This window comes from Vidua chalybeata, chromosome 1 (genome assembly GCF_026979565.1).
Source record: "Vidua chalybeata isolate OUT-0048 chromosome 1, bVidCha1 merged haplotype, whole genome shotgun sequence".
NCBI lineage: Eukaryota > Metazoa > Chordata > Aves > Passeriformes > Viduidae > Vidua > Vidua chalybeata.
The window spans coordinates 13,710,900-13,734,456 of NC_071530.1; the positions used below are offsets into that span (position 1 = coordinate 13,710,900).

Here is a 23,557-nt window from a genome sequence, read left to right on the forward strand (position 1 = left end):
TTTAATCAAATTTTTAAAGAGCCAAGTCTTCAGCGAGCTTTCTGATGTAATTTCTGAACGGTCCTGAGCCATGCTGAGAAAAATACCCGGAATTGAATTTTGTTATTAAGATGCCTGTGTGAGTAAAATGATGTTTTGTGTGATGGGGAACAGAGTGCTATACTTTTACCTTGCTTCTAAATTGACTCTTACGTTCAGTGCTCCAGGGGATTGAACTGTTCTGTACTTGGCTGAAGCTAGCGAAATCCTTGCATGCTGATACAGATCTGCAAATCAAGCAACAAGGGACCATTTCACAAAAAAAAAAAAAAAAAAAAAAGAAATGAATAAGGATAAAAGAGCTATGAGACCTGTTTGAAAATTGCCTAATGACAAATTCAAGTTGCTAAATAAGAAATGCTTTTTGTATGCTTTTGAAAAAAATCCTCAGAAGAAAATCACGGTCTTTGAAAATGTGAGGTGAATAATAATATATTCAGGAATGTTACAGGGAGAAAGTAAAGTGATTAATACAGAATTGTCTCCTTTCCTTTGTCTCAATATCAAGGGGAAACTATGTCACTTCTCTATAATACATCTCTGCAGAAGTCTTTTAGATCTCCAAACTTATAGGTGGAGGCAGGTACACTTGTTTTTTCTGCAGGGAAAGTGTGTCCCAATTTCATGTTTCCATTGTCATATTTTTTGGCATTTAAAAATCACGCAGGACTTAATAACTTCTTTTTTTTTCCTGGTGTCTGTATACAGAATGAACTAACTTGTCAGATTAAAGGGAAAAGTATTTAAAATTCTATTGCTCTACATTAGTTACAAGCAGGTGAATTTAGTGTGGATCTATTTATAGGAGAACTAATGGATGTGCCTAACTTGACCTACTTTAGACTACTCAACAGAAAAAAACAAACACAATGTAGTTGTAGCACTGCCATGTAATCTGTTTTTTTCCTACCTTAAGAACAAAATGATGTCTTTGTTCCTGTGGCCTTCTAAATACAGATGTATATTTAGAAGCATATCTATCTATATCTAATCTGTATCTATATCTATATATCTATATGTGTTTATTTCCTGGATGCCATAGTAACAATCCATGTTAGGAGTATATTATGGAGTTTTTTTAACTTCTCCATATCAAATGAATGCTTCTGGTCCTGAAATCCCAGAACTTTATTACCTGGCATTGTGGAATAGGAAGAATTCAAGTTCTAAAAGAAAATTAGACTTCATTTAGCCAAAGTCACCCCTTTTGTGAAGAAATTCAAGTGAAGTGCCCTCTACCAAAGCAGGGGCAGTTTCCCCTCTGTGGGCAGGTATTACATGAATTATCAAGGGGTCATCTATAGGAGCAGTGTATGTATCAGTTACCACAATAAAAGGGAAAATAAATTGTGTATGAATACATCAACCAGAGTGCGTTTGTTACATGCCAAGTGCTACACTTATGTTGGTTCACCATATGGGGATGTCACTGTAATTGAGGTAATTCCTGCATCATGCAAGGTAGATGATAACCAGGCCTGGCCTTTGGGCTGAACTTTGCAGGGGAATTTGATTATACATTGACCTATAATTGTAGCCTTGTAAAACTGATAACTATTTCCTTTAAAGATACTTCCCATGATTCTGACATCTAAGTAAGACTGAATCTGTATTTAATATGAACCCTAATATTTGTTTCACACTGGCAGATCTTGGTGGTCTGTACGTCAGTCTGTGGATCATATGAAAAGGGTATAAAATTTCAGAGATTTGAACATGGAAATATTTTGTAGATAAGCCTTATTTAAAACAAACAAAGAGCAGACTTACACCTGTGAAACAGATACGTTTTGAGTCCCGAGGAAAAACAGAAAATGGAATAAAGACTGTAACTAGGCAGTTACACAAAATGAACCCATTTTTAAGGCAACAATCAATTTGAGGTAATTTGTTATAGTTGTACATGGGTCTGTGAGAGAGTTACTTCTCTTTGTAATACTATGGACACATCTATAATTGGCTATTGATTAGATCTTCAGAAAGCTCTTTGGATGCTTCTCTTAATATTAAAAATGTGACAATCCATGCTTTATATATTTCAGATATGTCGCACATGAGAGGTCAGTGCTTTATTGTTGCATCTAATCTTTTGGTTGATTTTATCACTGCATTTGGTTTTAAAGATTAATTTTAGTGGGCTCCCCAACAGGCAGCACTATAAGTGCTGGGAAGCCTTGTCTGGTCCTGCCAAATCTTTTCTAAAAAGCTATTCTTGTTAGCTGTGGTTGGTTTTACTTACAAGCTGCTCTGGAAGTGGTCTGACAAATTATGTGATGAAATGCCTTGAGTTTTCTAGTTCTTCATATACTTGGCATCTAATAAAATGTTTAAAAAATAGGTTATGCAGTGCAGGTGTTACTAGGTGCTAAGAAAAGGAAGAGATGAAACACATCTGGTATCTTTGAACAAGAAGCGTTTTGTGGCTTAGGATCCTAAGCTGCTGCTGAGACATTTGAGATCCATTTTAATATTTCTGCTTTTCAAAGTGTCACATCCAAGAGTCTTATATTTGCCTTTGCAAGCATGTAATATTATCCCCAACATGTTAATAAGGAAATGCACTTTTGAGTGATTTTTGCCACTATCATATAGGAAGTCAGTGTAGGAAATCAGAAAGGACCCAATATTGCCTTCATTTTAAGTCCCTCTTTAATATAATAAATATATCATTAAGGTACTTTTTAAAGTTCAGTTTGGCAACCTTTACCCATTTTCCAGTGATCAGAAACTTAGGGCACTGTTTTGTTATCATTATATTATTTTGTAATGTGCTATGAATGTTGTAGTGGTGCGTATTATATGTGGACTTAGGGCTGTTGCAAAATGACCGCAGAAAGAGTTTTGTGCTCCAGTAATACTTGAGTCTTCTCTAAAATGTCTTTTAAATATGATCTGGTGGGAACAGCTACATATTTTTGTTACCCACTTGATACTTGCCATCTGTAGAGGAACCTAGATGTATGGATTTGTTCTGGTAGCTATCACTTTGCAGCACATCTCCTTCCTCTGCTTCCCACCCTGGACTGTCAGTGGTGCTGGAGAAGTCATTGAAACAATCCAGAGTGGGATGACCTCAGTCTGGGAAAAAAAAAAAACAACAAAAAACCCTGTGGTTTTCAGGCAAACAGCAAATATAGTCTGTGAAATACGATTACAATGTGCACTGTGAAATGCTGGAGAATCAGTGGTGCTTTAGACCTTACTGATGGGCTTTTTTCTGTCGGATCCCATTTGGTGCTGTTTTCCTTGTATGGGGTTGCCAAGTTGCATGAGTGTTTGCAATTTTTGGCTAATAATTTTTTCCCTTTTCCTCAATACTATTTTCTCTGCTGGTAGGCAGAGACTATTCAGCTGCATGAATTAAGAAGCACGTTTGATCAACAACAAAAAAACCTTTTGACTTTTAATGCATTTCTTGCTGTTTGTTGGTAAGCTATCACTGTAAGGACAGACACAGGATTTTCTTGACTATGAAGAAGCAAAAGCAGCAAAATGTCTCAAGTTAAATTCACTAGCAGGAAAACCTAACATACTAAAGCTCTTAAAAGGCTCTCATACTTTTCTGTGCTGTCTGCAATTCCTACTGTAAAAAAGAATTAACTGCAGCATAATCTAGTAAAAATCTTTTTTACTGGATGCTCTGCTACGTGGCCAAGCAGTATTTGTGTTGTGCACCTGCCACCAGCCTGGTTTGCTGTGTGATAAAGGTGTGTGCCACCAAATCATTACAGAACATATGTGTGTCATTTCAATGATGCATCACAGGTTGTTGAAACCCCAAAGACCACTGACTTCAGTGAACCTCTAAATTGGTACACACTACAGAATAACTGGGATACCACAGGACTTGTTCAGCTGTTATTAGTATTGCCAGGCTTTTCTTACGTGTTTTAAGAAGTCATTATGAATGAAAAAAATTCTAGTTATTCAGAATTTAATGAATTGTCACATATGTTTGCCAAAGGAAGGTTGTATCAAATTATATTCATTGGCTCTCTGGTGTTCTGTTTTTTGGACAGTATGAAATCAAATTCATCTCTCTTTAAATCTGTAAAAACATTTCCTTTTAAGGCACTTCAAAACAGAAATAGTGCCATTATAAAGCCAACCAGGCTTAAGGCTCCGCTTGATCAGTTTAATAAATGGGAAATAAGAGATGATTGCCTGTGATAGCAGGGAATGAATTTGATATTCATCAGAGACCTGAGAAATCCCTTCCATTCTGCAATCCTCTATGTCTATATGATACCTATTCACTGATTTGACTGAGCAAGGCAAATTTCATTTTAGAGTAGTGAGGCATATAAAAACTATGTGACTATTGTCATTTCCAATTGCAGGGTGACCATCCTGCAGAAGGACGTGAGTAACATAGGGATTATTGAGATGTAAAGAGAATATTAACTTGTGTGTGTGTGTGTGTGTGTGTGTGTGTGTATACACATAAGATTAAATAATTTTTGCATACTTTTTTTGTGTTTAAGTGGATGATGATTTCATGTAAGATTTCTCTCTTCCTGGATTACTGATAATAGCAGTGCACCAAGTACAGGGCTGTTGTGAATTACACAAAGCTCTCACCTAATTATTTGTGCATATATATGTATGTTCAAGAGGGAACATAGCCTATTTTTTGTATTCAATATTTTTTGGGTTTTCCCCATGTTGTCTTTGTAACTGCTCTTCAGATTTGATTGGAAATTGCCATTCTCTGGAGATTTGGCCGGTTAATCAAAAAGTGAGAACATTAGCACAAAAGCCTGATGCTGGTGTATTTGTGCTAGTTAAGACACAGGAAAAGAGGTCTCTTAGGAGCTGTTTCCCATCAAGTGTGATCATACAGAGAGAGAGAGAACCTACTTTATGTTGCAAGAACCAAACAAACATTTATGAAGCACAGCTGCCAGGAGACTAATAGTGAATATGTCTCTTCTTCCATAATCATTACAGAGAAGTGCAAGAGACTGAAAGGGGAAATATGAACAGAAGGGCATATTTTAATAGCAAAAGCTTTATTTTATTTGCGTCTTGGCTGAGGAATAAAATATTGTCAGGAGCTTATCATTATAGATAATCTTTCCTTCTCTGCAGTAAAATCTAAAGCACCTGTTGGGTGTTTGATCCTTTCAGTTTGGTGTTTACAGGACTTACACTCACTATGCTAAAATGTAAAGAAATTAAATGGTAGAAAACCAACAAGCCAGTGACTGATGCTTCCTGGGAAGGTGAATCTCACTGTGATGCTCACTGAGGCAATGCAGGGTCTCAGATCCCACAGCCACTACTGAGGGACTGAACTGACTGAATACCATACTCATATATGGTATTAATAGAAGATACAGAAATAACATTATCACAGCTTATCAGTATTGTATCAGCTCAATAATATCTGAAGTTTAAATCGGTTACATTCTTGGAGGATTGAACAGAGATCAAGTGGGAAAGTGCTTCTTTGAAGATGAAGTTGTGGATTAATTGGAGGCAGGAACTGATATTTTGGTAATGGACATTAAAATTTCCAGTAAGACAGGGAAAGCGTGGCTGGTTTTGAGCTTTGGAAATTACACTAGGCAGATTTCATTCAGAAATTTTCTAAGAAAATGTAATTAAAATAACTGTTTGGGTTCATATATATTGGATAAAATTCTGTTGGCAAGAATACTGCTGACATTCCTTTACTCTGCTTTAATCCTAAGTGGTGATAGAGAGTCTGTCTTCAAAAATAAAAACCCAATTTGCAACTTTTCATATGTATTTCATTAACACTGTGCAGATGAACTGTGAAATGGACCTTTTTATAGGTAGAACTTCTAGCACTAATAGTCCATTTTGAGCAGTTAAGATAATTTTTCAGTTTTTGAGTCATTAATTTTATTACAGAACTTAGAAAAATAATGATTTCTCTTTATTTTTCAAACAGTGGGAAATTTTACACTGAGCACATCATGATATGGAGAAGTACATTGGAAGAGATGCTTAAAATTTTCCTCTGTGCTGTAAAGATGAAAGGATCTTTTAATTACTCTGATTTCAATTTTGGGAAAAAACCACATTCTGTCTTTAGTAGCTGTACATTAAAAGCTGTATTTTTTGATATAGCAGATATCAGTGTTTTTATGTAGAGAAAATAAACTTTAGACTTTTGGGAGCTTGCTCAAATCAGTTATTTCTGAGAAATATCTGCAGTAATATCCAAGTGGGCTCACAGAAACTTTCTTGATCTGTTAAATGTCCTTTTCCTTGTTTACCTCATCCAGGTCGAATTTGCCTTTCAGAAGAAAACTGCTTTCTAAATAAAGAAATAATTCCTTGATGCAAAGATTTTCACAGCTAGTTAGTTACTTTTCATAGTAAATCAGAATTTTAAGTCAAATCCCTCTGCAGGTGTCCAATTTTTCTCTCTGTTCACTTCAGTGTAAATCAAAATCTGTGTTATTTTGAGAAGAAAAGAGAGTCTGATTACTGTAATATTAAAGATTTTTAAAAGGGTACATCATACATCTGTTGATCATGGCAGTAGTGCTTTCATTAGGATTATGATTGCTCCTCTAAGCACCTATTTATGGGCACATGCATGTTTCTGATACGGATCTGTCTGCTGTCCAGGAAAAGCCAGACAGAGGCGTGTGGGAGCTGCTGTTTCTTAATTGCTTGGATAACTGACAGTCAGTGTGGTTCCAAAACTTGCTGTGTTTATGATTCTCGAAACAAAAGGCACAAAATGTAGATGTGATGGTGCCAGATAGCATCTGTTTTACGTAGCTTTTGATTTGCAGTTTCTGATTTGTTATACCCCAAGATTGGCAGGTGCATAGAGACAGGAGGCAGCTAAGTTGGCTGTTTCCTTCGACCCGGCTGCACTCGAGGTCAGGCAGAGGGATGCTCCTCTCCTTGGCAGGAAAAGCCTCCAGACCACCAGCTGGGACAGAAAGGAAGGAACCAGAATGTCCAACAAATGGAGAGGCCTAGGTCTGGTGGGAGCAAGAGCAAAGATACTCTCAGGGCTGGGAAGGGTGGGAAGAAGGGTTTGTACAAGGATTTAGCTCAAGTGTTGTACAGGGGGCTGTGTCCCAGGAGGGCACTGAAGGCATGGCTATCAAGAGCAAGCTCAAACAACTGCTGCAAACACTGAGTGGGGCAAGGGGAGTTTTATTTACAAACTTAAAAGTAGTCAAGAGAAAAGCTTTTGGGGCTAAAAGTGATGAAGTGTTACTAAATGAATGATGTTTACATTGCATATATATAGATGTCTGCTAAAATGACACAGCGTAAAGCCAGACATTTATTTTTTGGCAAAGGCATATCTCTTTAGGCTAGTAATAGCTTCATTGCAATAAAAATACATAGTTTTCTACAACCAGCACGGTCTTTAACTTCAAACCAGAAAACCCATGGTGACAGTGATTTGCAAGATGCTGTATGAAACAAGGTGTGGAATACCTCTTTTCAGTATGAAACAGCTCCAAATGTTCTGATTTTTCTTTATAAACCTTTCTCCATGTGACATTAGAATTGGCATGGAGATTTGAATATTTATTTAATTTTAAACTTTATGCAGAGATGCATATAAAGCTTCAACTGAAATCAGTAAATACACATTTCTAGGCAGGTTCAAGATGCTGGTTAACCTTTGAAATGTATTACTTACCTTCTGCTTAACAGAGGGAGATGACAAGCAGGTGCATATTAATGCCTCTTGAGACACAGGATCATCAATATCCCAAGTAGCTTGGCCTCACAAAGCATGCTGCTTTCCAGGGTGCAGAAGGCATATCCATAGCCCATGGAAGCCTGGTGCATCCAGCCTCCTGCTTTTGCAGATTCCCTGTGGAAATCTCAATTGGACATTACCAACTGTCTCTGCCTGCCTTTAATATCTCTTCAATACTTTAATAAGTTGTCTGACTCTTTGTGCTAAACTCATAACCTGTCATGTATTATTTCGCTGACCTGATTGCTCTGGCTCTGTCTGTGTTTGAAACCTACTGTTCACACTGTAATATTTTCTGTTTGAGTACATGGGTATTTAAAAGTATAAGCTTCTAATAATTAACATACACATAAGAATGGGTTTAGAGCTTCTTACTGGAAGTCCTTGAATTACCCTGATCTAAATTTGAAAGTACAGCATTCACAACTTTGACATTAAAGTTATACATTTGGTGAATAACGTATGTACTTTTTGGAAAGAGAAATTAAAAATAAAATCAATTGGTTAGCATTAGAGCCTCACGTAGCTCTTTGATGTCAGCCTTCTCTGGCAAGCTATTAATAAAGGCCGTGATAAAATGTTTAAAAAGCTCTTGGTACTTCATGGAATTACAGAAGCTGCATTTTCTTATACTATTTTTAAGTCTTTGCAAATGAGCCTCAGTGATCTGCCTTGTGTGTTCAGTCAAGCCCCCTGCCCACAGAGAGCCTGGGAGGAGTTTCCCCAAACATTGCTGATTTTGTGCTTTTGCTTGTCAACCTTCTAAAAAAATGCTGACTGTGATAGCTCCTGTAGCATGGCTTTTATAACTGTAGCAGAATTATGATATAACACTGGCCAAACTATATATATCATTGCAAAAATGTTTAAAGTGACAAAAACCAATTTAGAACAGTTTCAGACAGTTGTGGAAGCACAGCATTTCCACTCACATGTGGTAACCCCAATAATCTGAGAATGGTAAAATATCATTACTAAAATGAGTTAATAAAATTAAATGTAGATTTATTATTATTTTTTTTAATATCTAGGATGAAGATCGAACAGAGGAGGACAACAGCAGAGTTGAGCCTGTTGGACATGCAGACACTGGTTTGGAGAATGCTACCAATTTTTCCCTGGAGTAAGTTACTGGCAGAACATATTGTTTTAAGAAGTCTTAAGATTGAACACAGACTAGTGAAGTACTCAGAATAATGTGAGTGATACTACTCTTAAGAAAATGGGGCAATCTTTTTTAGGTCATATGTCATTTTGGTTTTAAAAAATTGATCTTTTAAAAACATATTTTAAACAGTTTAAAAAGCTTGTATTAAAGATGAGCATTGGAAACTTGACATTTATAAGTGCTGATGCTACAGTAGATTTTCTGCCTCAAAGAAGATGCTTATTTGATGGAACTTTGAAAACTTGACAGAAGGAATAGGGTCAGTGCTAGTACAAATAGATCAACAGGCAAGAATTTAAAGGGGAAAATCTTAATTCCAATAGTTCACAGTCTCTAGGAAGATGTGTCACAGTCACAAGTTATGTGGTCAAAAACCTCATACTTCTGAATGGATCAAAACTGGTGTTTTGTTAGCTCTACCTAATTTAAAAATACATTCACTGAATGATATTTTATGTTGTCAAAAGGTACAGCAAACTTGACCTTTTGCATTTCATTGGAAAGAACTGATCCATACCTTGTTATAGAGTTAATGAGAAAATATCCCTTCTAGCCTTAAATCTTTTAAATTTATTAACTTAAATTTTAGATAAAATTAAATCTTCTGCTCCTGTTATTTTTGAATTAAATTATGAATTAGGGACAGAGGTTTTAAATGTTAGATAAAGATCATGGTGACATCTATTAGGCTGTAGAACATGCATTTTACTCGGTTCCATTTACAAAATCTGTTACATTGTAAATTCCAAATGCTGTTTCCTAAATAGAATTTGCAGAACTTCTGTCAAATGTAATGCTTCCTGGTGTTGCTTTTAAGTAACTTATTGGCTTCTCATCATATGCTATTTCATTTATGTTTTGTTTCGATCTTTGTGTGTTTGTTTGAAGCAGTTGGCCCAAACTTCTGAGAAAATCAGAAAGCCAGATTGAAAGAATCTCTCCTAGGGAGCTATTGTTTCCTCTTTTTTCTGTTTTACAGAATTTAACATTTGAATTTGGGATAGAATTTTATTTTTTTTTTTAAAGAAAAAGTATAAGAAAAATGAGTGGAAAGATGTTAAATGTGCATTTTGAACAAATGAATAACAACTGACTCAAGCACTAGAACAAGCTAAATGGTATATGTTGGATATGGAAAACAAGTGGTTTAAAAAAAAAAGAAAATTAAGCCTTGCTTCCACTTAGGCAGTTACAGGTGCATCACACAGATTCTCACTTGTTCTCTCTCTTAACCCTTAATTTTCTTCTAAGCTAACAGCAAAGTCAGAAAAAGTTGATCACAGGCCTACCAATAGCAAACAATGTCTTTTAGAGTTCCTTTTGGAGATTGGAGGAGTTACTCGAATCCTGTGAGCTGCTTTGCACACTAGTTAATGAAAACTTAGCCTTAACATACAGTGAGAAGGAAATGAGGTCAGCCTATACAGAAATTGCACATGGAACAGTATGAAATGCTGTATTGATCTCAGTCTTAAAACATTGGTCTATGTTTGAAGAATAACAGGTTTTTGGCTGAAGTTTTTCAGCTCTCCTGGTGTTGCACTACTTTCTTGAGCTAACAGTGACAATAAGGTTGGAGACCTTCCATTCATGTTGTTTAAAATTCAAGGTAAAAATTCAGATACCAATTGAGGCATACAGCAAATGTAAAGGCTACCTTAAAAACACATTTAGAAAATTTAATGTAGGACAAACATAAAATGAACTGTAACCCATGATTTGTGTTGACTTTCCAACCATATGTGGTCTGGTTATTCTCAAGTTACAGATTAAGAGCTGCAAGCTTTCATGATGGGCCACCATATGATCAAGAGCTTATTGAAGGAAGTAGAAAATCTTTTACTGCTATGACAGGGCATTTGTCTTGCTCTTTGCTCCATTTTGAGATTAAATTTTATTTGTATTCTTATGAGGAGCAAGCTTTTCAATTATCTGTTTTTATATATATCTAGTGCCAGGAAATATGGAAAAAGTATGTAATACTAGAGAGAGGCATAAGCCACAAATTTAGATTGTGGCTTCTGTTCCGATCTCTCACTTCCAGTTGTACTGAGAGGTTTGGCTTTTGCATATTATTTTCTCATTTATGTATTTATAGCTCTTTATAGTTCATGGGCTATATTCCACCTTTCCAGATGTGGGCATGTTTCAAACGCATTAATAGATTTGGTCTAAATCTATTTCTACAATTTTTGCATGTCTCTTTCTGAACCTGTATTTTCTTCTGCTGCTTTTTTCCTCACTACAGCAAAATTTATAATTGAAAACTAGATGCAGGGTTGCTTCAGGGGACGTCTGGTTGGTTTTGAATGTTACAGTTAAAACTTACTTTGGAAACTTTGCTTAGTAAGGAGATGCAGGAATCTTCCAGTAAAAGAAATGCAATTACAATAAAACAGATTAATGTGTATTAAAACTGGAAGGATTTAGCCAATTAAAAATTTAATAATTCTCATTTGATTATGAGGTAGTTATGGGAAAGCTAATGTAAAAAAATTAGCATTGGTTCTAAGATAAAGTAAAGCATGCTAGTCCTATGATGAGCTTTTAGGTTTCTGAGGAAAAATTGTGTGAGGTATTTAAGGTATTTCTACTCAATGGTCAATTACCTTTAGAATAAGAAAGAAATAAAGCAATATGCATGCAGTGATGATGATGAGACCTATTTTTATGTGTTCAGCTAAATTAAAAAAAAATTATATTTTTCTTGGTTCTATTAATTGAAGTTTTTTTGATGATTGATCTCCTTTCATGCCATCAGATTAATCTTCAGGTATGTAGTATTCAGCAATGCTTTCATCACCATGACTTGGTTTCTGGAATGGTTTTGTTTTTCTGTGTATGTTTGTGTGGGGTTTTTTGGTTCCTTCACGGTACATGTTCATATTCCCTCATTGGTCATTGTCTCACAGTGATATGGTAAAGCTCGTCGAAGTCTCCAATGACGGCGGGCCTTTGGGAATCCATGTAGTGCCTTTCAGTGCCCGAGGCGGAAGGTAACGTATCGTGTAGGATTTTATTTCATTGTAATTTGCTGTGCCTTATCTTGGTTGTGTTATTTTATGTGTTGTGTGCCTTTGCCCTCTGTAGAATATTGTCTGTTTTTCAAGAGGCAGTCTCACTGATTAGGAAAGGAAGAAGTGCAAGTTTACTGACCCTGTGCTTGGAATGGATTCCATAGTTCAAAGGCTCTGCTTAGAAGGAGTTAGAATTTGGTGCTGTAATCTCGGGGCAAATTGAAGGATAAAGACATTTCCCTTTGGTTTCCTAAAATGTATAAACTTCTGCCCTAATTCAGGTGGATATTAGTGCATCATTTCCCTGTGTACTGTTTAAACCGCACATTTCCAAAGAACAGCAGGAGTCTAAACCAGAGGCGTCCTACGCTTTTGCTTCTTAAGAGTAGGAGAGAAAACAATTGCCACACTTTCAAAATTTCATGTTACCCCATCTGTTAGGGTTACAATGAAGTAGCAAAACCAGTTGAAACATTCTGGTTTTGGGAAAAAGTGGACCTGTTTTACAGACTGAAACACCTGAAGTTTGATTGTCTACCCCCCAAAAAACCAAAAAAGGTGTAAAGAAAGTAGTTTATATAAAAAAATATAATGTGGGGAATGTTATTAATAAACACAATAGAAAATCTCTAATTCTCTAATGCAGAATTTTAATATTTAGGGTCTTGAAGATAATCTCAGGAAAAAAAGCTAAACTTTTGTATTAATTAGTGATGGATTTGAAACTTTTAAATACCTTGAAAAATGATAATTTCTCAGCGATATATGCAAATTTTATACTGGTGTTCCATATTCTAAGTACATACTGTACTTTCTCTCTTAAAGAAAAAGGGGAACATATATATATATATATATATCTTAAAAGTAATCTTTATATATGAAAAGGGGTGTTGTGTTCTCATGTCTGTTGTTCCAGTAGCAATTTCAGTTTTATAATTAAAAAACTAACAAATTAACCAAAATAATTTGCTATACAAGAGTTTCTCTCAAATATTAATATGCTATTTTCAGAAATACTAGAATATTTTAGGTATTTCTCCTTCTATACCAAATATCTTCATGGGATTTTAAACACAGTATAAGAGCTTTATTTGCAGTTGTTACTTAAGACCCAGTGCTTTCATAATCTGAACAGTATGAACTGTTCATACACTGACATGTATTATGAGAAAATGTAATTTGTTTTACTTTAAAGCTACTTTTTCTAGGGACTACAAGTATTAAGAGCAAACTTCTGTTAAGTGGTGAATTCTTCTCTTCATAATCTGAAATTCAGTAAATTCAGAGTGGGGATGGAAAGGGCATGAGTGAACAGTACTTCAAACATAACTCAGAAGTAAATCCGATAGAGTTAGGCATGGTTGAAATGTTCACACAATTATCTGGGATTTTGACAGCGTGAAGGCCAAGAAAGAGACTGGTTTAAGAATGTCAGCTGCCTACTAAGTACTTGTTTAATAAAGCTAATGTTAAAATACGTATTTTGACATTTTGGATAAAAAATTTAACTTGAGTAAAATTTGGTTCCAGCCTGTGAATGTGGTTGTCAAGTCTGAGGCAAAGCTTAAACTGTTCTTACATAATGAGACCATGTTAAAGAAAAAAGCCATAAACACAGAAGTAAAATATGTAACTTTTAAAAAAGAAATTTAACTATGTCATAGAAAATTATATGATAAACTTTTAATTCAAGAAAGCCAATTTTAAATACAGATGTTTCAAATCAGCACATACTGGAAAAGCATATTCTATTACAAGGGAAATAATTTTTATATTAAAATATATCCCCTTTTTCTTCATACTACTAGAACTCACTTCTTTGAAAAATGGACCATATGTGCAATTGCTGAGTTTTTTTGACCCTCCACAAAATAATCTGCTGAAGAGGGGAGACATTTGGTCCCATGTCTTGAAAGTGTTGGGAGGATCTACAACATTTCCAAAAGTTTTTTTTGCCATGTCCTGTGTGTTCTAATGAAGGAAAAGCAGAGTTCATTGCTTGGGATTGATTCTAAGTGCTTGTGTTGTGCTGCTGCTTTACTGTCTGCATACCCACGCCTCTGCATGCTTTCAGGTAGGATAAACACATTTTTCTCCAGCTGCCTCCAGTATGGACAGGGAAAGGAACACACCCAGGTTCAGGTTTGAAGCAATTGGTGGGAATCTGGTTAATTTTTTCCCCTCCTGGTTTCCCACTTCTTTGGAGCAGATAAGACACACTTGTTTCTCCTTTGCTAGATTCAGAGGGAGAGCAGAAGCATGGCAGGGATCTTCTGCTTCCTACTTATTTCTCACTGTAGCACATGGCTGCTCTTTGTTCCTCCTCTGGCTGCAAAAAATAATTCTCCCTGCTACAATCAACCTACAACTCCCTGCTTATAATAACTTAATCAGGGGATGTGCTTAGTAGAAACCTAATTATAGAAAACCAAACACAGGACTGAGTGAAGACTTTGAGGGATGTCCAAAAATAAAAGATCTCATGTGTGTCATATTTAGTTCACTGTCCCATAGTTGTTTTATATTTGCTTGCTGTTCAATTCCAGTTATGCTGTGTTTTCAATTACTTTTCTTGTACTTCCTTTCTCTTGCTTTTGAAAATATTACTCAATAGTCAATGGTTATTAAATCAATAGCTTGAAAAAGTGTAAAAAAATACTATGCAGTTCACCTTTCTTCCCCTATGCAATAAGCAGGAGCCTTCTCCCACCAAAAAATTCACACCAGAAAATCCCTCTCTAAAGAAACACTCCAAAACTATAAAAATTACGTGCCATAACTCTGGTCTTTACTTCTATTGAGAAAATATTTGACTTTTTCATGGTCTTTGAAGGGTTTGGAATTAGAATCTTTTGAGTACTGGCTTTTGATCTTGAACAAAATCTGTAAAGGTCTCTGCCTCATCTATATAGATGCTACAAATTATTCTGTTCCTAGTAAAACTGAGACTTTTTAAATAAAAAACCTGTATTTCTCTGGGAAATCTATTACTGATTTGTAAAGACATGGTGATACTTTAATGTATATGTTTCCTTGTTATCTTTCTGGTTTTGCCTCTAGAAATGTATCTGTCTTTATTGGCCTATTTGATCATATGATTTGTTAGCAGATTTTGTTCACCTTATCAAAAGGGAGGAGGGTATACATATTCATCACCTTATGGTTGTGCATTTTTTAAGGATAAAAGTTTTGTTTGCAAACCTGCTGGCACATTTTTGTAATGGCATAGATGCAGCATTGAGCAGAAAAGGAAGCATGAAAATGAAAGTAGGATGAAGGAAGAAGAGAAGGCAAGTACCAAAGCATTCAGATAAGAGTAGAAAAAAGAGGAAATGAATGACAGAAAAATATGAAAGGAAAGAAAATTATAACTCTGTGCAAAATTTCCATACTACCAATCCTTCCTTCTTATTAGGCGCTCAGAGACAGGGGCAAACGGTCCTTTAAGAATCTCATTTGAGCAGCCTGGATGATGTGGGATGTTCTGTTGATGTTTAAGTGAGGATGCACCAAGTTCTCTTAAAGCTCAACAGTAATTATAGCATAATTTACCATTATCTGGCCTCTTCTGCTTTTGAAATCTTCTCAAGCTCTATACCCTAGCTGCGTTTCTGAAATCCTGCTATGTCTGTCTTTGGAAAGAGATTCAATTGACACAAGGAATATATGAGAGAACATCAGAAATCTCTGTGAATAATGATATGGAAATCAGAGTCCCATAGTCCCAAGACTACTCTGAAGTCTACTTAGTAAAGCAGAACTGAAAAGGATTTGGATATTCATCTGAAAACCCCACAATGAACATCCACTAATAAGTATCAGACATGTTTGATACAGACAGGTATGCACAGCTCTGCCAGCTGTTCTTCTGTTGAAGTATACCACAAAATCCATGATTAACTGTACATCTAAAACCTGCAGCTAAAAATGATTTTTGTTATATATCCTAAATGTCTTACAATATTAGGAAGTCTCAAAAGAAAGGAAAAAAAGAGAATTTTTGTCAGTTTAAATGACAAATTTAGCAGGTTTTATTAAAAAGAAAGAAAAACCTCAAATGGAGGTGAGCGTTTAAACATACACAAACCCTAACTACCCTTACTAGAAATCTAGAAATTTGAAATTTTTTTATACTCTTTCTGGTTTTATTTTAATTGGAAATATCCTTCATTTTCTACAGTTTATAAATTCACCTCATGTGTCACTGTAAAAAAATTTTAGTCTTGTATTCAAGGTACAAAGAAAACTAAAGTAATATGTAATGGCCATTGTCTATAGTGAGAGTCCATAATATTGCCTTCAAGGTGCCTCTCTAATGATCATATTCTCTTTGATCAAGTAGGAGGTCCATGTTGTCTGCCTCTCCATTTATTCTTCTGCATTTCCAGCCTTTTAAGTCTCAAAGGTAGCCATGGCTTTCAAAAACATATGTATGGGAAAAAACTCTCTGTGGAGTTAATGTACCATTCCCTCACTCTTGTATCTGAATTCAAACTGTGTGATCTCAGCCTTTAAGTTTTATAAGCATAATTTGAAGTATTAGTCAAGCTAAAAAGCTGAGGAGTGGTTACTAAAGATTGGGAATTGGTTCTGGACTTCAGGCATGAAATTTAACTGCCTCCACAGCAGTGCTGTGATGTCAATATTGGCTAAAGGAGTTTATGTGCAATTTAACATTGAGTAGCCCCAATAATTTAACTTGAACAAACAAGCCAGTTTGCCTACTCTGACCTCTGAATCTAGGAATTTTTTACTGTGTTTATGGTCTTGTGGAACTTTTCAGAGATCTTTCTAAGCATGAAACCACTGCACATCAGTTTTTCAATCAATCCTTATTTTTGTACCTTAATCTAGTTTTTGCCTTTTCATGTTAGTGACTTTATGTAAACATTTAAATTGGCTATTTTCTGTTCTGTCTGATTTGATTACATTACGGTTAGCTTGCAGGTAAATAGATAAATAACTTCAATGTGTACATACAATGGACCGTGATGGGCAAATCATATTCTACATACTCAATGTCAGTTTTTATTTTTACTTACACTGTCAGTTCTTATTAAGAAAAATTATCATCATTTTCATACATCTGGATGGCATGTGGAGAATTCACCTTTCACAAACTATCCCAACTAAGTCAGGCAATTTAGATGTCAATAAAAAAATTGCTGCTTATTTCTAGTTTTATCATTGGTTGTAATTTATACTGAGAACTGAAATGTTAACACATGTAGCTGAGTTTATTTTAATAGTATAATTAGAGTAATGAACCTTGTGGAAATACAGTGGTGCAAATGCTAATATAATCTCAGCTGCTTACATTCCCAATTAGGTATTTAAAACAAATACAAAGATTGAGCTCTGTGCTTTGGCAGTTTCCCTTCTGTTTCTGCGTCAGCTAATGTTAGTCTAAAACAGCACAGGTACCAAATTTTTATTTATAATTATTGTTTCAACAGGATTGTAGACTTGCAGAGTGTTTCAGGAAGGTTCATGTGATACTTGATCTTATTCTTGAAAAAGTTGGGAGTTTAAAAGTTTTGTAATGAAAGAATTTGTATTAGAAACTGTGTTGACTTATTTTAACTGGACAAAATCAAGCAAAGTCAAATATACCCATACATTTGTATGCTACATGGTTGTTTTTTTTTAAAAAAATGTGTATACTGACTTTGGTACTTGATACCAGATGAGTTTAGATGCTTTCAAAATTTATGTCTTCCTAATGTAGAAAACATAATATTGAAGCTGTAGTATAACTCCACTTTGCGGATTAATGATGGTGTCATATGGAAGGCAAAAAAATCCAATTTGTTTTTAGGTTACTGCATATTTGCAGTATCAGGTCTACTCTGTTTGTCTCCAGTTGCTGCAACAACAAACATGAATTCCCAGAAAGTCTTTTTCAGAGTCACATTCTTACATTTAACCATAATATGCTGAAGAAATATTGTAGGAAATTGGTAGGCTTTTGTTAATTTTTGAAGAACATGCATTTTCCATAGTTCTAGTTTTCTCTGCTATGCAAACCCTCATTTGGGAAATTGTTTCTGAAATTGTGTCTAGAGGGATCTTTTGTGCCATGTGTTTATATAAAAAATTAAATAAATTGAAAGGCACTGTGAGAAGCCTGGTTTCAGGTTTGACTCAGTCTGTTCATCCAGCCTTGAATTTCCTCTCAGTGACTTTAGCTTTATATGCCTTGGTTAACCTCAATCTAACATTTGTTAAAAAGCAAAGTCCTCATGAGCACCATGTGCCATGTTAGAGATGAGCAGTCTTTCATTAGCAGAACTTACTGCCTTTATTTAAAGAGATTATTTACAATTTTGACTGGTAGTTTATTTATCTGTTACATTATTCTACTATTGGTTAGGATTAGTAATATTTTTACAGATTTGAAAGCCTAAGTGGAATAAATTTAAGAACTGTCAAACCATGCATAAAGGTGCATCTTGCATTAAAAATTTGATATAAATTCAGAATGTGGACAGTAGAAAGCAACATTTCAAGAAAAATGCTATGTCAAAACTATTGGTAGAACAATTATTTTGTAATCATAAGTACATTGAGACACTGGTATGAAATAACTACATTATTTTGTATCATGTATTGTCATTGTATTAACTTAGATTGTTGTACTTTGTGTAGATATTGTTTTGATATTTTGGTGTTTTTTATAGTTTATAGTTAACCATATAAACCAAACACCTGTTGCTGTTTCTATGTATGCTCTTGTGCAAGCATTGCATGCACATCCAAATTCTGAATTGTCTTTGGGCATTGAGAGGAGAGCACCTGCATCAAAGAGCTGGTGGGCATCAAGTGAAAGAAAAGGAAGAGTAGACACAACTCCTTTCTTTCCTGCTCAAGTATTTTGTTGATTTTCTTGTAAATATAACATTCCCTATTTTATAATACCCTTTGCCTATCTCCTCCCCATTTAGAGTTATGCTTTTCAGTAGCTGCCCTTTGTGGCTCAAAGACAATCTCTCCAAAAGAAAGTCATCAACTCACAAGTGAAGAAGTCACAGACTTGTTTTCTAACATATCAGTTTTCTATGTGTCAAAATTATAATTCTGATAAAAATAATGTAGTGAAGCCATATAAGCATTTTTCCTTTTTACTATTAATATAACTGGTTCTTCATGGAACTATCGAACCATCCATAATTTCTTTATAATTATTTATCAGTTTTACAAATCTGAGACTGCTTTCAATACATTTTTTTAGTGATCAGAAGGAAAAAAGGGATTGAATAAATATTTTAAATTTTGTTTTGTTTTCCTTCCTGTGACTACATAACGTAATAATGATCAGAAAATTGTAGTGCAACATGGTCATTAGGTTAGTGGGCCACTGTTGTGGACTTGTAGAGTTTTTTGTCATGCAAATGTCTGACTCAAGCTTCATTTGATGATGTGTGTTGTTAGAATTTATGTTGTTTTTCTCCTCATGGTCTGTTTACATGTATAGCTCCTTTCAACCTCATATCTTAATGTCTCTACGTGGTTCCAAAATGTAAATACTGCTAGGATCATTCCTCCTACTCCTTCATCTATCTTGTAGGAGAAAAGGGATGACTGTTCTGTAAAAAAAATGCATTATTTGCTTATGCTGGCGATAAATTGGTAAATGAAGAATTGAAAGTGGAAGAAAGAAGTTAATTTTGCTTTTTTGAACTGTTTAATGAAGTGCTTAAGTGCATATGTAACTTTTGAGCACATGAGGAGTCCTTTTAAGCACCATTGACTGCTCATTTACTTTGAGGTATTATGTGTGAAAGGAAGTGCTGTGATCACTGAAAGGTTTTTGCTTAAAAGACCTGTGTGGTCTTCCAATTCCTGCTGATTTGGACCAAGTATTTTTCATGCCATGCCCTGAAATGAATTCTGAGAAAAGTAATGCTGTCAACTTGGTTGAAGTGAGTTTGACCCACTGATACATCCTGTGGGATTTCACTGTGAAGCTGATCTTCTTTAAAAAAAAAAAAAAAAAAAATCAAGTGCAGTGTTGATGTAAGAATAATCCTGAAGATTGACTTCTCCTTTGGGTAGAGAGTTCAGGTATAGAAACATAGCAAAGTACCTCAGAAGTCCTTTCTTCAGGATCCTTTTGCATAATTTCAGGTTGAATATTTGTCTCTTTAAATATGTCCTTAAGATGATACCGTGGGTAAGCACGAAACAGAGGGGACTCATTGGACAGAGGCTATCAAATGGAAATTGTCTTCAGTCAATTAATTTAAGATAAGATTCTGAATTTAGAAAGAGCATTTACATTTTTTATTTTATCTTTTTTGATTTATTAAAAAATGTCAAGATGTAGAAATAAAAACATTTAGTCCACATGAAATTATTGAATTCTCTATCCATCCCCTTATTACAGGCTGCTTATTACATGAGATGACCCCATGTTTCACTTGCACAGAAGGAGTGGTGAAGGCTGTGGCATTCTCTTCTAATTCAGAAATTCAAATTTTAAGTTAAACCTATTCAGCTTCAGTTAACTAGCAGAAAAGATATCTTTTCTCAGATGTGTGGTGGTTCTTGGAGTTTTTACTACAGAGAAATCTTGGCCTTTTTCAAGAATGGATGTGCTGTCATCCCACAGCCTGTTCATTCTTACTTTTGACATGTTTGATACACCTAGGCCTTTTGTTTTATGGAAAAGGGATAATAAATCAGGTAGTTCTTAAAGTTATTTGACACTGTGCTATCCTACTTCAAGGTAAAGATGGTTTGAAATATAGTTTCTGTAGTGATCATGATAAAATATTAAATCAATAGGATTTTCTATGTTGCAAATTATTCAGACAGTAATAATTTGTAATCTTAATGTTCCAGAACCCTGGGGCTGCTGGTGAAGCGATTGGAGAAGGGTGGAAAAGCTGAACAAGAAAACCTTTTCCGTGAGAACGATTGTATTGTCAGGATTAATGACGGAGACCTGCGGAACAGGAGATTTGAACAGTAAGTGTCCTTACCACACGTTACATTGCATTATTTGATCTTTAGCCGCTTGGAATAATTTGAGGAAGGTAAGAAAAAAACCTCTAAGCTTGCTTTTCTAATAGAGAAAAGATACACTTAGGGACATAAGTGGTTTTTATATAGCCAGACTAAAAAAAAAAAAAAAAAACAGGATAATTATTGTTGTTAGAGTATATGCAATTCTCATTTGATTTTTTTTTTTTATACATGATAGATTTTTTTTCTTCTTATATTGGTAATCTGTTTTTCTTGAAATTCCCATATGACTTTTTCTCTCACATTTGCAATGCCCCATATTCAATATAAATGGATAACATGAGGCCTTTATTTTTAACATTTTAAAAATACGTAGTTTCTTGATTGTGTGAGAACTAAAGGTGCTGTAACCTAAGTGAAAAGAAACTTTCTAGAGAAGTTTGAGAGACAAATATTTGTTTAGTGGTTGTCTGGACTTGGTAGAATCTCTAAATGAATCAGAAAGACTTTTAAGAGGGGATTGTAGTTCACACTCAGGTAAGAGAAAGAGAAAAATAGAAAAGAGGTATGCAGGTAATGAATGATTTCATGGATGATAATACTGTTCTGAAATCCGTAACACACTGAGGGCCAAATATCATTTGTTCTGATCATCTTATACTTAATATATATTTGAAATGTGGTTTTAATTTCTTTGACTCTAACCTGAATTGAAACATCACCCTGTACCATATGGTTGAAAGCAGCTTGTCTCTGCTTCTTCTAAGGTTCTGAATCGCAGTTTGTAAAGTCTGTGAAGAGACCTTGTTGTCTTTGTATACTTTGGATGTGACCTTGAAGCCCAGTGTCTGTCTGTACAGGATTGAGCATTCTTTTCCTATTTTTTAATGTTGTAGTCTGATACACTACCAGCTGAAAAAAATTGAATTGTAAGCTAGACTGGTTGCAAGACTCCATATAATCAGAAAATTGTGGAATACATAGTCTTTTATAATTAGTCATTTTCATTCTAATAATTCTGTTGTCACTGTGGTAACAGTTATCGCAATTATTGCAATTATCAAGGTTCAAAACAAAAGGACACTGCAGTCCTGCTATAGAACTGTCTGCATTTCACGACTGTGGTTAAAATTTTTGCTTTTCTGAATCCAGTATTTGCTACATTAGTCGTTAAGCATATTTAACCATAGTGTTGCCCTAAAGCAGTAAACCTTAGCGAAAAGCAGATCAAATAGGCGAGTGAACAGATTCAAGTTTTATGGTTTATGCTTGAGTGCAATGTGTCTGTCAGCTCATGTTGCTTAATTAACATCAGTAATTATGCTTATAATGTCTCGTAGTCTGCCAGTCCTAATTTGCTAATTTTCTGTTCCCTTTAAAACCTAGAGCACAGCATATGTTTCGCCAAGCCATGCGTACGCCGTTCATTTGGTTCCACGTGGTCCCTGCGGCGAACAAGGAGCAGTACGAGCAGTTGTCCCAGAGCGAGAGCGTGTTCTACTCCAGCCGCTTCAGCCCCGATTCCCAGTATGCTGATGGGAAAAGCATGAACAATTCTGGACTCCACACGTTACAGAGAATGTCTCGAGCGGGTAACCACTCTGACCAGACAGACTCCTACTCACAGCTACCTCATAGTGTGAACTCATCAGGGAAACCACCCTCCGGCCTGGTACCGTCACCTCAGAAAGTTCTCACCTCCACTGCCAACAGTGGCTATAACACCAAAAAGATAGGGAAGAGGCTCAGTATACAGCTAAGGAAAGGTAAGGCACCAGTATGCTCCTCATGCAGTAGGAGATGTGCTTGTAGGGTATGCGTGTGTGCCCAGTGCCACTGCAATGGGTTCATTTTTGCAGCCAAGGCACTGAGTTGTCCCTGAGAGCAGGCCCAGGAGACCCACCCTGCCTTCAGCGTGTGCAGCATGCTTGCAAAAGGCCATTTAAAAGAGTGCTTTAACTTTTTTTTTTGTTTCTCAGCTAATAAAGTAGTGCAGTAAATGCCTCAAATTCTGTTAGCCAAGACCCAGGGAGTGGTGAACTATTTAATATAAACAACTAAGCAAAAATGGCCCATGTTCAGTACTTCACAGTTAAGACTTTTCAAACTGAGTTTTACCTTTAGATTTTAAGAGTGTTTTGAATCCAGTTGGTAAATTGGACATTCTAATTTCCAGCTAAAGCTTTCATTTTTTTCCACTGAGATGTTAAAACCTTTGGTTGAGATGTAATGTGGTATTTCCTGTCTTGGCCCTTATGCTAATATAATTTGAATGGGGGTGAGAGATGCTATTTAAAGTAGTGTGTGCTTATCTCAACATCTGTGTTATATGTGCACATGTAGATGCCCTGGTACATCCATGAAAGTTTTATGATGTGAGAAAATTCGGTATTTTTTTGTAGTTAATGTGTAGATGGTTTTAAGATAGTTGGAAGTATAATAAAATGACATTTAGATGCCAGTATTCTTAGCTCTTGGGAAATGATTTTTTTAAAAGATTATACATGGTGTACCCTTTATGGTATTCAAATGAGCATGTTTAAGATTAGCTATAATTTGATCTCTAGCAACAAGAACAGTATTTACATTGTACAGCAGAAAGTTTACTCATATGACAGTATTCTCCATGAACTTGGGCTACATTCCCCTTAAGAT

At 35.4% G+C, this 23,557-nt stretch overlaps 1 protein-coding gene across 24 annotated transcripts in view; it reads left to right on the plus strand.

Moving 5' to 3' along the window:
* The window catches only part of PARD3 (par-3 family cell polarity regulator), a 487,425-nt gene that overhangs the window by 261,292 nt on the left and 202,576 nt on the right, over positions 1–23,557 (plus strand). For all 24 annotated transcript variants that reach the window (XR_008429410.1, XM_053935684.1, XM_053935553.1 and 21 more), the window contains 4 exons: positions 8,782–8,873; positions 11,831–11,914; positions 20,780–20,905; positions 22,289–22,668. Coding sequence is in view for 23 of the 24 variants with exons in the window: in XM_053935684.1 (XP_053791659.1) it covers positions 8,782–8,873; positions 11,831–11,914; positions 20,780–20,905; positions 22,289–22,668 (682 nt within the window). In the remaining variant the exon portion in view is untranslated. The remainder of the gene's footprint in view (positions 1–8,781; positions 8,874–11,830; positions 11,915–20,779; positions 20,906–22,288; positions 22,669–23,557) is intronic.